The sequence below is a fragment of the Microtus pennsylvanicus genome, chromosome 6 (assembly GCF_037038515.1).
Source record: "Microtus pennsylvanicus isolate mMicPen1 chromosome 6, mMicPen1.hap1, whole genome shotgun sequence".
NCBI lineage: Eukaryota > Metazoa > Chordata > Mammalia > Rodentia > Cricetidae > Microtus > Microtus pennsylvanicus.
The window spans coordinates 57,332,559-57,346,139 of NC_134584.1; the positions used below are offsets into that span (position 1 = coordinate 57,332,559).

Consider the following 13,581-nt stretch of genomic DNA (forward strand, 5'->3'; position numbering starts at 1 on the left):
TTAGAATTTTATAAATTCTTTTGCAAGGCTACTTGGAAAAGCATTGAGCATTGGGATGAGTGCATTGGGCTGTGAACGGTAAAGCAGCTGCTACTGCCTTGCTTTCTCAGTGTTCCCTTCCACTCAGTGTGCTCGGGGTTTGGGTGTGAAAGGGTCACATTCATCTCTCAGTTAAGGCCCACTTCTAGAGTTAAGCAAGTTCATTGTTTATCAGTAGCCCTGCTTTTCACTTCTTTGTTTCTAAGTATATTTTTTGTTCCTTTTGGAGTAGTTAAGGTTTCATTGAGATACTTTTAAAGGAACATGTTGGGGTTTGTTGTTGTTTTTCTAGACAGGGTTTCTTTATAGCTTTTTGGAGCTTGTCCTGGAACTAGTTCTTGTAGACCAGGCTGGCCTTGAACTCACAAAGATCCAACTGCCTCTGCCTCCTCCGAGTGCTGGGATTAAAGGCATGTACCACCACTGACTGGTGTTTTAATTATTTTTTATTTTATGTGCATTGGTGTTTTGCCATGGGTGTCAAGTTCCCTGGAACTGAAGTTACAGACAGCTGTGAGCTGCATTGTGGGTGCTATAAATTGAACCCAGGACCTCTGGAAGAACAGTCAGTACTCTCAACCACTAAGCCATCTCCCCAGCCCCCACACATGGATTTACATGGCTTCTTGGGTCTTATATTTTGTAGTAAGCACTATGCTGACTATGCTATTTCTGCAGTCTCATCTTTTTCTTTTCTTTTTGTTGTTTTGTTTGTTTGTTTTGAGACAGGGTCTCTATATAGCCCTGGTGTCCTGGAACTCACTGTGTAATCCAGACTGGCCTCAAATTCAGTGAGATCCTCCTGCCTCTGCCTCTGCCTCTGCCTCTGCCTCTGCCTCTGCCTCTGCCTCTGCCTCCTGAGGACTGGGATTGCAGGTGTGTGTTACCACACCGACCCCACCTCTCACATTTTTTTTCTTTTTTCTTTTTTTTTTGGTTTTTCGAGACAGGGTTTCTCCGTAGCTTTTGGTTCCTGTCCTGGAACTAGCTCTTGTAGACCAGGCTGGCCTCTAACTCACAGAGATTTCTGCCTCCCATTTTAAAGAAGCAAAGGTCTCTTTATCTCCGAGGAGAATACAGTAAGAACTGTCTTTGTTAAGAGACAGTGGGTAGAGAGAGTGGGGTGAAAGGATAGTGTAGAAAAGCTGAATTTCCGAGAAATCAGCCTCATAAGGTGCCAGCTCCAGTGCGTCTTGTTCCTTGTTTTAAGTGTGCAGTGCTTCCTGAGTTTGCAGCCGTGAGCAAGGCCTCCCTAAGCCACGCCCATTTCAGTTTTAGTTCACGGGCTGCTGAAGGGAAGAATGTACTTTTAAAATTAAGCAGGTAGCTTTTAAAATTAAGTAATAGCCCTTTGTATTTCATTTGTTCACTAAGATATAAGCTGACGAGTGAGATTCTGTCGTACCTTTTAGGTGATTCAACAGTGAGGAGAAAGTTATAACACCAGCGTGGCCAACTCCTGCCTGCAAGGTGTGCTGTGAGCCACGTGATGCACGGATGTTTGAAGTGTGTTTTTCTAACTCTTCAACACTAAATCACTGACATGGTTGCTGATTTTATTTCAAAAACCACTTTTATTCGAGTTAGGTGAATGTGGAGACCAGAAATAGATTTATTACTAAATCTGTTTCATCCCAGACCTCCGAGACTAAGCAGTGTTTAGCTTAGAAAACATTCCATCTTTATCGGTCCAGTGTGATCCTGCAGGAGCTATAGTGTTGCACAGCATAAAAGGTTTTGTCCAGTGAATCTTCCCTTAATCACTTGTTTAATATATTGGGGAAAATAGTTAATATATCTGGGCACAGTGTAATGTAATATCCTTCTTTTCCTTCTTCCTTTCTCCTTCCTTTTCTTTTTTCTTTTTTACCAGAAGAGAGAAAAATTACACGATGAAGAGGAAAGAAAAAGTGCCTGGGTTAGCCAAGAGAGACAGAGGACCCTGGATAGACTTAGAACATTTAAGCAGGTAATAGAAACACTCGATTGGTTTTTCACTGCTTTTCAGAGAGAGTCATAGTATAGTCCTATTATAAGATTTCCGTTTAAAATTACTCCAATCTTAGTAGTGTGATCAGTTCCCTTTCTTGTGGCTGAGTCTGACAGTAATGTTCTTTTACCCCTGGTGTGCTGCTTCAGGAATGTAAAGAATGGAGAGAGTAGATTGTCAAGAAAACCTGGATTCTTTTGAATAGAAAAATGTCGATATCACGAACTTTATTGCACTCTCCCCCTTCTGTCATAAAGTTGTGACCAGGCATTTTTTAAGGTGCCTTGTTGTACCCCCTAAAGTTTTAACTTTTTTTATATAAGTATTTGAAAATAAACTATAATAGTTTCTTAGTTTCTTGCTAAGTACCAGTAAATATGCAAATATATATGTATATTTGATCCTGTTTGTCTTGAGTTTTATATACAATTTTTTTCCATTGAAGACTTAAAGTCATTTGACTAGTTTTCTTGTTTGTGTTGTATATGGTCTTGCTATAGCCTTGGCTAAACTGGAATGTATATAGACCAGGCTAGCCTTAAACACATAGCTACCCACCTCCTCTGTCTCTTAGATGCTTGGAATAAAGGCAGGTGCACCAACAAGCCCTAAATGTGGCATTGTTAAGCAACTGGGTAAGAGGGAAGAAGGGTTTGATAGCAGGCAATAAAAGAGGTGGTGATAATTGTTTAAAGGTATTGAAAGGGTATGCAAAGGTTTTCTAGTTTTCCTGTTGTCTTTTTTCTTGTCCCTTGGAAAAAGTTAGAAAAGAGCCAAAATAATAACATTCTGTTAAAGGGAGAAATAACTAAGCATTTGTTGGCAAATTATTTTAATATACTCATACAATAACTTTGATATTTTAGAGGTACCCTGGGCAAGTCATCCTTAAATCAACAAGATTAAGAGTGGCTCATGCGAGGAGAAAAAGTACAGCAAGTCCCGGGCCCTGTGAGGAGCAGTGTGACTCTCTACCTGGAGAGCTGCAGGGAGAGAAGACTGAAGTGGGAGAAGGAAGAAGCAAGCTTGGGTCTTCACAGACAGCAGAACCCCAGAGCCTTGTCCATCTTGAAGACACTTCATCAGTACAACTTGAAGCCCCTTCATTACCTCCCAGTGCTGTTACCTCTGAACTGCCTCCTCCCTCATCACTTCCACTTCTGACCAGTAATGACCTCAAACCATGTTCTGCTGCAGCAGATCCACTCCCACCCCCTCTCCCTCCAACACCTCCCCCTCCCCCTCCACCCCCGCCTCCACCTCTGCCTGTTGCAAAGGACAATGGTGCCACCACCACTTCAGAGACACTGGAGAAAGATGCACTTAGAAAGGAGGGCTGTGAGAAGAGGATCCCAAAGTCAGCCAGCGCCCCCTCAGCTCAGCTCTTCGATAGCAGCCAGCTGGTCAGTGCCCGGAAGAAGCTCCGGAAGACAGCTGATGGTTTGCAACGGAGGAGAGGTGAGCGAACAGGACCTAGAGAAGTCTTAGGAACTCAGCAATTGTTTACAAATTTATACCTTCTCTTGAGCTGTTAGGCGTGGTTTTTTTGTTTGTTTTTTTGTTTTCTTCCAGACAGGGTTTTTCTGTAGGTTTGGAGCCTGTCCCAGAATTAACTAGCTCTTGTAGACCAGGCTGGCCTCGATCTTACAGAGATCTGCCTGCCTCCCAAGTGCTGGGATTAAAGGTGTGTACCATCACCGCCCAGCTACACAGGTTTTTAAAATATCCAAGTGACATTTGGCCTATTTGTTAGGTAGCACTTTTTGTGTGAGGAAAAAACAAATCTGACTTTTAACTTGAATGGTAAACTGTTATGACTAGGGAGTCTGGCTTAGTGGTGGAGCTCATATGCTGTTTTATGACAATGATATCATTTGTAAGAAAGGGCATGAAGCCATTAACAACATCATATATTTGGTCAGTTTAGTATTGAAGACTTAAGAGTGTTCTTCATATAAAAAGACAATTCTTTTTTCAGAGCAGGAAGTTCTGTGTAACTTACCACATGTCAGTGTGCCTCAGTGAAGTTCCCTCTAAGTAACTTTTCTTGCCTTTGAGGGACTTTCAGTTTGCATGAGGCAAATAATACAGAGCATCTTGCTATCACATATTAACCTGAGAATATTCTGTAAAGTACTTCATACCACAATCTGAACAGAATCTCATGTGAAACAACTAAATGAAAAAGCACAGCGACAGTGAACCAGCATTAAATTGTGGGGGGGGGACTGTGGGTGTATGTGTGTGTTTGTGTTAGATGCATATGTACTCAGTTTTTCATGTTGAGCCAGTCAATTTGAGTATCTTACCCAACTGCTCTCTGCCTTACTTTTTGAGACAGGGTCTCTCACTGAACCTGGAGGTTACCATTTCAGCTTGACTAGGTAGTCAGTAGCCCCACGTCAACCCCATTAGGCTCCACCTGTCACCATGCACTTCCCAAGCACTGGAATTACAGGTATGCACTGCTGTGTCCAGCTTTTATATGGATGCTGGGAATTTAAACTCAGATGCTCGCCTTCCAACTCCATTTTTTTTTAAAGCCAGGTGGTAGCAGTGCACACCTTTAATCCCAGCACTCAGGAAGCAGAGGCAGGCGGATCTCCATGAGTTCAAGGCTAGCCTGGCCTACAGAGCAAGTTTCTGAACAACCAGGGATACACACAGAGAGACCCTATCTTGAAAACAAATGAATAAATAAATCAGTTAAAAAATCAACCAATCACTGTCTTACCTTGGGCTCGTGGTGGGTGCAATATGGGGGTCCTTTGGGAATCTCAGCTTTCATATCAAGACCATCTCCCCACTTGTATTAGCGGTCACAAAGTTTGACTAACTCTGTTTGTTTGTTTTCCAAAGTGAGTTCGCCCATGGATGAGGTGTTAGCATCTTTGAAGCGTGGTAGTTTTCATCTGAAAAAGGTTGAACAGCGGACTCTGCCTCCTTTTCCTGATGAAGATGATAGTAACAATATCTTGGCGCAAATAAGGAAAGGGGTAAAATTGAAGAAGGTTCAGAAGGAAGTTCTGAGAGAATCCTTCACACTTCTGCCTGATACAGACCCTTTGACACGGAGCATCCATGAAGCTCTAAGAAGAATTAAAGAAGCATCCCCAGAGTCAGAAGACGAGGAGGAGTCTTTACCTTGCACAGATTGGGAGAACTAGCAGGTAAATGACCTGCTGTCTTCAGCAGCACCAGCCAGCGATCCAGCTGTAGCGGGTCTTGTTCTCTGTGGCTGTTCATCATATGACACAGCTGTGGTCTCCCTGACAGTGTGCTAGGAATCCATTTCAGGTCCTCTTGCAGGGTGCCAAGAGTTCTTAGTCATTAAGCCATTTCTCCAGCCCCAGAAAGCACTTTTAAAGGGCAATGGCTATGTAAATACTATGCAGCAGGTCGTTTTTTTCTGTTTTGCTCATTTAAAAAAACCTACAGTATAGCTATATTCCAAGAAAAGAGGCAGTCTTATTTGTATATTGAACAGATTTTTAAACTTTTTTTAAACAGATTTTTCAGCCTTTTTAACTGAACTACTTAAAGTAGGCATATTAAAATTTGATAATTTTGCTGCCTGTAATTACATAGCTTTATAAATACTTAAAATGTTCTGTCACACTGCTGTTTCTTTGTTATCTTTAATAAGCAGCTCCATTTATAAATATGAACACTTGAGTCCTGCACAGTAAGATTGTATTTGTTTACATATATGTATTCTAATATTTGCAGTCTGCTGCTTGGTTACATATCTCTTTTCTTTTTTTTTTTAAAAAAAATAGGGTCTCACCATGCAGCTTTAGCTGGTCTAGAACTGTATAGATAGGTCAGGCTAGTCTTGCCTCTGTTTCCCTGAGTGCTGGAATTATAAAGGTGCATGCCACCAAGCCCTCTGCTGCTTTTAAATGGCACAAATTACACTATGCTGAAAAGAATAAAGTGGTTATGGCATATGCTGTAAGTTATGCAGTGGTTTCAGCAAAGTGTACAGAGCATGTGACATGTTCTGGTCTCTGATAGACTTTATGATATTTAGCAAAAGAGGAAGACTTAACTAGACTTGGCCGTGCAGTTCTGCAATATTCAGGCAATGATCAGGAAGTAGAGACAGGAGGAGCATGACTTTAAGGACAGTTATGATTGCATATTAAACAGGAAAGCAGCCCCTCCAAAAGGGAACACTCTAGAGGGGATATATACAAGATAGCTTATTTCTTAAAGCCAGGTATGCTGGCATACACCTTTAATCCCAGTACTCAGCGACAGTTGCATGAGGTTCTGTGTGAGTTCAGTCCAGCTTGGTCTACAGATCTCCAGGACAGCCCAGAATACAGAAAGACCCCATCTCAGGGGAGGAGCCGGGGAGAGCTTATTTGTAAATGATTTTCTAGCAGAGATATATCCAGGATAATTACCTTTGGATGGGAGGGTATGCAGTGATTTCTGATCATGTATGATCTTAAGAATAGCTTAAGGGAATTACTGAAGAGTGGATTTCTGCCTTTAACTCTGAATCTAAATGTTTATTTAATGTATACTCAAGCAAACATGGATTTTGAAGACTTGGCACAGTAAAATAGGAATTGGTCAAATAAAGAGTTAATATTAAAAGTACCTCCACCTTTTCCTGTGAGCCTAGGAAATGAGGAAATGTCAGGCACCTCTTTCCGTGGCTCTGCCTCTAGCTTCAAAGGCACGGTTTCTATCATAGTCTCTATAATATGTGTTGACTCTGATTGGCCTTTTCCTTTACTACTGCTCTGTGCAGTGATGTTCAGTCATCTTGCTTACTCATAGGTAAACTTTGGTCTTTATTTTCCTCTAAGAAATGTAAAGGAGTATAATTAATATCAGTCTATCTAACTAATAGGCTATATTCAGACTCATGTCGTCTTCCAAGGGCCTTTTCCATAGCAGATACTTGCACATTATCTCCCTCTTTACTGTTCTTGCCCCTCTGTGTTGTTCCTGCTTGTAGCTTCCCCCACTCTCTGTTCCTCGCCCAGTCACGGTCCTTCCCTGCAGCAGCTCAGGTCAGCATTTCCGTGCTTGTCTTCTCCATCCCGCAAGGTCTTGCCTGACACACACGACAGACAGCATCATTTTGCGTAGCTAAGCTGAAGTGGATCCTATGTCTGGGCACTGATTGAGAGAGTGGGAGGGGCTGATAGTTCTTCAGTGTTGAAAGAAAACCAGGAAACGCTCGGGAGATGTATGACCTGGAACTTTCGCAGTTGCATTTAAAAGATAAATGTATGTTCTCATCATCCTGTTGAGCCTCCCTGCAGACAGCTGTGGCTCACAGTAGCCCTATGTGGCTCTAAGCATGAGGGAAAGGAATACCATGTAACAGTGGAAAGAGATGCGAGGCATAAATGTCTTTTCAAGAAAACTGATGGTGGTCCTGTTTCAAAGGTAAAAAAGGATATATGAAATTGATTTTTTATATGACAAAGATGGTTCCTTTCCATATACAGTGGCCATAAAGTTGTGAAATAGTATGCCTCTGTGTGCGCGGCCTCTGTAGGCTCTTTTACCTCTGTGCGCGGCCTCTGTAGGCTCTTTTACCTCTGTGTGCGCGGCCTCTGTAGGCTCTTTCAGGGCTTTCAATCCCAGGCTTTGAGTCTAAGTCAGTCTAATAGCGCATCTCAGTGAGTTAGCCTATCAAAACGAAATGTTCTTATTGGAAAACGGTTTTGTTTGAGCTTTTTAATCTAAAAACTAGAAGATATTTTCTCACTCACACTAGCTGTGTTTCAAGACCTCAGTACCATGTATAGCTTCACGAGTAGAAAACACAGAACTATAATACAGAACGTCGTGCTTTTTCTCCCATCTATATAAAGAATAAAGGTCTGAGGGGACAAGCATATACCTACCTGTAAGAGGTATCTTATTCTAACACATTGTGTTACTTTCTTTACATACAGGTGACTTAACAGAAAGAAGAAAAATACCCACGGATTAAGACTGGTTCTCATTCTTTTGGGAAAAAGTTTAATCTCTTGGTCCCAAAATTGAATTCCATTAGTTGCTGAGTATGAAAAAAGAAGCACAATTGGAGGATATTACTGTCCAGTCACTCTCGCTGGTAGTGGTGACGTCGGTTTTCTATGTGCAATGTTCCTGACTGCCTTGCGAAGGCCTCCTGGAGACAGACGGCTGCTCCTTACACACCTCTTCCCGCCCACCCTTTCACAACCTCATGGTGGCCGATTACACTAGGGGTCACTGAATTAGAAGAACCCTGGGTTGGCAGAGTTCTACTGTGTGAGCTGCTTTGGGAGTCATCTTTCGGTGCACCGAGAAGATATCTGCTGAAGCTCAGCTGCTTCCACATCAGCTTCTAGAACTAGAGTAACATGCTGAAGAAGACATTTATCATGGTAGTCACAGTCAGGAATGAAAAGAAAACAACATGGAGCGCACTTAAAAATCCCCACATTTTTTCATCTCCAGAGATGTTCAGTGTCTGAGAAGCCAGTGGAGATAGACCTAGTAATGTGTGCACCAAAACACAACACATTTAATAAGGCATATTTTTAAGAGGCCACAGTCTTACATTTTGTAAGAGTTTGAAGTTAAAATTTCCATGCTTTTAAAATAGCATTTCATAATTCTGAATTTAGAATAGTTTGAATTTTATGTGCACCCTGTTTATGAGAAGCAGTTCTTCGTAATTTGATAATGTTTCAAATTATTTTTAGTCTTTTTGTTTGAACTACTGCTTGATTACTGTAACTCATGACTTTCCTATTGAGAATCAAAAATCAGGATTCAACAGTGGGGTTACAGATGACAGCTGTTTGTATCCTGCACCAGTTCTAGGTTCTTATTGTTATGATCCATGGTGAAGAGCATTTGTTCAGTAGAGGTCCAGAAGGCAGCCATTCCCCAAAACCCGCAGCTGGCATTTCACTATTATGCTTTGGATAGAACATTAGGATAGCATTCGTTGCTGTCACCAAATCTTGAAACTTACATACATAGTTGTAGTGCTGACTTAGCTGTATCACACAGGGTCCATTTATGAATGGAGCTGTCATGGATTGTCAATGGGATTTGTGGACCTGCTTGAAAGTAGATATGCTGGCCCCAGTTTACAGCATGGTGTAGTGTGTGCTAATGATGGAGACAGATCTTGGCTTTATAAGGAGGGATTGAAATACCAAAAAGAACTTCATTCCCAGAAAGTTCTTCCCCAGCTTAGCCCAGAAACCACCCTGCAGTGAGAGCACACCATTGTCCACAATGACTTCCTCCAGAAACACAGCTTTTCTTGTCAATACTGAGAGATATTTTTCTTTAATTATGGAAAAAAAATTCTGGTAGCAGGTTAAAGTAAACCAAATCTTTGCACTTGAATATTCGTAGCATGTTTATTGATGAGACTGGGAGCTTTTGTAACCTTTTATATATTGGTTTTAGTCCTAGCACAATTCCCACATCTTGTCCAGAAGAATTAAAACAGCTCCGATGTACAAACCTCACCCCAGGATGATGTGTGGGTTCTTCATACCCAAAGATCCATTGGCTAGATAAAAATATCTGAAAAATTGCAAAGTTTACAAACTTTGTAAAAGTCACCCATCATCTATGCACTTCTAATATTAAATATCCGTGTATCAGTATTCTACACATCTAGTTTTTTTACTTTTAACATTTTTAACTGATTTATTTTGTGTGCATTGGTGTGAAGGTGATAAATTCCCTGGAGCCAGTTATAGACAGTTGTGAGCTATCATGTGGGTGCTGGGAATTGAACCCAGGTCCTCTGGAAGAGCAGCCATTGCTGTTAACCACTGAGCCATCTCCCGAGCTTTTATTCACTTTTGCTACTGGTCTTGCTCTGGAGCCCTGGCTGGCCTAGGACTTGCCGTGCAGACTGCATCCGCACTCGTCCTGCCCTTGTCCTCCCAGGGCTAGGTAGGACCGCAGCTGGGGGCCAAGATAAGGTTGGCTGCGGTTGTGTTTTTGTGTGGTTTTTTTCCTGTTTTTAAAGTTTCATTTTTTAAAAAAATATTTTAAGTATGTATGTCCAAGAGGCTCTTGCCTGGAGCTAGATTTACAGACTCCCCCTCACATGGTTGCTGGGAATCAAACTTGGATCCTCTGAAGGAACAGTGCACGCTTTTAATCCCTCAGCTATCTCTACAGCCCGTTTTTTTTAAACTTTAGGAAAATATGGACTATAACATTAAATTAACAACAGCCATTGTGTTGTAGTCAGTCTTGGCATCAAACTCCTGGCCTTTTAGGTGGGAAAGCAGGGAATCATGAGCAGCTCTCAGTACATCCTGTCTTAGCTCTCCAGGAATGACTTCATTCTTGACAATCCATGGCTACAGCACGGAGCCTTCAGCCCATTTTGAATGCCAGTTTCTCTGTCTCAGGTTTTGTACTGGAGTGTGGTTCAGAGTAGAGTTCAAGACCTTATGTTCCGTCAGTAGTGTTGCTTCCTAACCTCCAAGGAAAGATTTCTACTTAAAGAATTATGCCACTGTTTTTACAGTAACACAAAGTAATTAGCATACAGGTGTTCGAGAAATCACTAGGAGAACCCACATTAGTTTAAAGTGGATTTAGAGCCCCAGAAAAATGATAAGCATGTTTTTGTTCCTCTATCTTAGTTTCCTAAACAATAGTAAAGGGTTTGGATGAAGTCAGTGGACCCGAAGTGATGAGTTCTGGCCTTCCCAGTGCTCCCAGTTCCCGGTCTGCTTGTACAGCTAGACTCCTGCTGTCGTTCCTGCCCACAGACCCTGCTTGTTTGTGCTCTTCCCAAATACGGTATAGCCAGTAGATCGCTTGGGGACACTAATGTTCATACTTGAATGTCAAGTCCAAATATTCCCTCAATACAACCAAAATTGTGTCTAATAGCCAATGTAGTATGTATAGAAAAGGATATCTCATGATTTAAATGCTAATTGTATTTTAGCATAAGAAAGTGCTGGAGAATAATAAGGACTTCTAGGGGATATGCAATGCCCTTTATAGGGGCTATTGAGTGTAAAGAGTGCTTTATAGGTAGGGGTATGGAGTTCATTAAAAACAATCATTCCTTAGGTGTTCATTGTGCACTCGGACTTTTTTTTTTTCTTTTCCTAGGACAGGGTTTCTCTGTGTAGCCCTGGCTGTCCTGGAACTCAGTAGAATCAGGCTGGCCTTGAACTCAGGGATCCACCTGTCTGCCTTCCTTTTAAGAGTGCTTCAAATCCCATTTTTAAAAACATAGTGTTGTGGTGGCCTTTCCTAAAATGAACACTTGGTGGAGTGTGTGTGCCCACAGAATATCATAGAAAGTGCTAATTGCACAGTGCATCATGGAAACCACACACTAAGAATCTAACGTTCAGTGAGATGCAGCCTTGTATGCAGCAGCCATGCCACACAGGGACGCACACAGTGATGCAGTCGCATCTCTATCCTCACAGGATGTATTTGTATTTATTTAAACCATTGCTTTTAACCTAGCTTTGTAATACGCTCATCACCAGAAACCAACCTGCATAGTGACTTTGGGTCTTAAGCAGACCTTTCAGGGAGTTTTGAGTTATACTTTTACCAGGTAGAGCAGAATAACTAAATTCTGAGCAACTGCAGAACATTTGGACAGTTGCAGACAGCTTACGATGCCATTTGGCAGGAGAAGTGGAGACCTTTAGTTTTCCCTCATTTTTGCACTGAATATATGATGATATAAAGCTAAATGTGCATATTAAACTTTTTATTTGTGCTTGGTGTTGCTAGTGACCATCAAGACTTCTTTAGATGGCAGAGGTAAAAAGCAGAAGCACCTTACTGTTCAGCATACAGCATTTATGTCTTGCTACTAAATCCATCAGTAGTCATGCCTGAACTTCCCTTTTTTGTTAAAGCACATTAAAATTCTGCCTAATTGCTTTGTAAAGTGAAGCAATGGTATTTTTATCCTATAAATATAATGTAACTTAAAAAATTTTCATACAAATGAGTTTATATCATTATCTAAATTGTCATGTATTTAAACAGAAGTTTTTTAAAATGGGAGGCAGTCCTGACCCAGAGAGAGAGAATGAGAGAGAGAGAATGTGTGTCTACTTAATGTCCTGTGAGTTATGTTACAGATGCTCTTATTGTAAATTTTTGTTTTGCCCACAGTGATGCACAGCTGGGCATTTGTATGATTGGATTCCAAATTTAGAAATGTTCCCTGTCTTCAAAGCGCTACTGGGTTACTGCTAGGTGCGTGTACAGAAGATACCTCTGAGGTGGACATGCTAAGCATTCTTCATGGATGCTGTTTCACACTGACTCGAAAGCAATCATTTGTTTTGAGAGGAAGGGGAAGTTTCATTTCTTGTTTGTTTTTGTAGGTACAGATAAAAGTGGCTCAGAAAGTATGTAGGAAAAACCTTGAGAAGTTTAAAAGCAAAAAGTTGAGTTTTAACGGGAGGAAACATTTTTACTTGCATGTTGTATAGTTAACTATCAAAGGGTGTAATGCGTTGTTTTAGGTTTCTCCTTGCAAAGTCCATCGTCCTTGCTCCAGTCCTCGCCGTTAGCAGTGGCATTCCCTCTCTTGTGATTTCTCTTCATTTGTGTGATGTTACAAAGGTTGGACGGTGCAGCCCATAACAGTGACACACAGTGTCTCTGACACAGCCCCACTGCCTTGTTGAATCTCTCTGTACCGTATGCATTGCCAAGTGTGAAACCACAATATGTAGTTTATTGAGAAACGGAAGGCTGCAGATCATTTTGCATGAGTAAAGCCCATTGGGGCTAAGAAACTGACACTTCTTTTCACCTGTTTTGGGTATATGAAAATTACAGTGGCAAACTGACTCAGCACTATCAGCTTTGTGCAATGTTATAAAGGCAGAAGCAAAACACTAGTGCACTGTGCTTGGCTTTGCAGGATGACTTTCCCATCAGTACATTAAGTGGGTTTGTCTGCAGCGTACTGTAAATGCCATCTCTTGCAAATTTATATACTTCATTTATATGCTCAATTAACATTCTAAAGTATTAAAAATACAAAGAAAATACTAAGCAGGCATTTATAGCAATACTATGAAATCTCCAATAATTGTTGACTATTGCCTTTTGCTCTTTAGTGCAACTTTCTGCATTATTATGTTGCTTTTTCTCTTTTTATCATTTCACACTCCTGACTTAAATACTTGTTCACCCAATATTGCACTCACCTTTCTTATTGTACATGCAATGTAACAACACACAGTTTTGGTGCTTAACAATATTCTTTTTTTTCTTTAATAAAAGGATATTTATTTGAATTAACTTGATTTGTTTGTTTAAACACATTGGTAGTATTTTCATTTCAGAAAGGAGCACACCAATATTGCACTTTTGTTTTTTAAAGATGTATTTATTATGTATACAGTGTTCTTCCTGTATGTGTGCCTGCACACCAGAAGAAGGCATCAGATCTCATTATAGATGGTTGTGAGCCAAGATGGTTGTGAGCCACCTTGTGGGTGCTGGGAATTGAACTCAGGGCCTCTGAAGAACATTTAACCTCTGAGCCATCTCTCCAGCCCCCAATATTG

The 13,581-nt window shown here is 41.1% G+C and overlaps 1 protein-coding gene across 2 annotated transcripts in view; it reads left to right on the forward strand.

Moving 5' to 3' along the window:
• Jmy (junction mediating and regulatory protein, p53 cofactor) overlaps positions 1-13,308 on the forward strand; it is a 65,838-nt gene extending 52,530 nt beyond the window's left edge. Inside the window, exons 8-11 of one of the 2 annotated variants that reach the window (XM_075976303.1) lie at positions 1,916-2,008; positions 2,896-3,487; positions 4,889-5,199; positions 7,957-13,308. In XM_075976303.1, the coding sequence (XP_075832418.1) occupies positions 1,916-2,008; positions 2,896-3,487; positions 4,889-5,196 (993 nt within the window). In that variant the 3' untranslated portion in view covers positions 5,197-5,199; positions 7,957-13,308. Of the gene's footprint in view, positions 1-1,912; positions 2,009-2,895; positions 3,488-4,888; positions 5,200-7,956 lie in introns of both variants that reach the window. The other variant, XM_075976302.1, reaches the window with a different exon arrangement.
• The last annotated feature ends 273 nt before the right edge of the window (positions 13,309-13,581 follow it).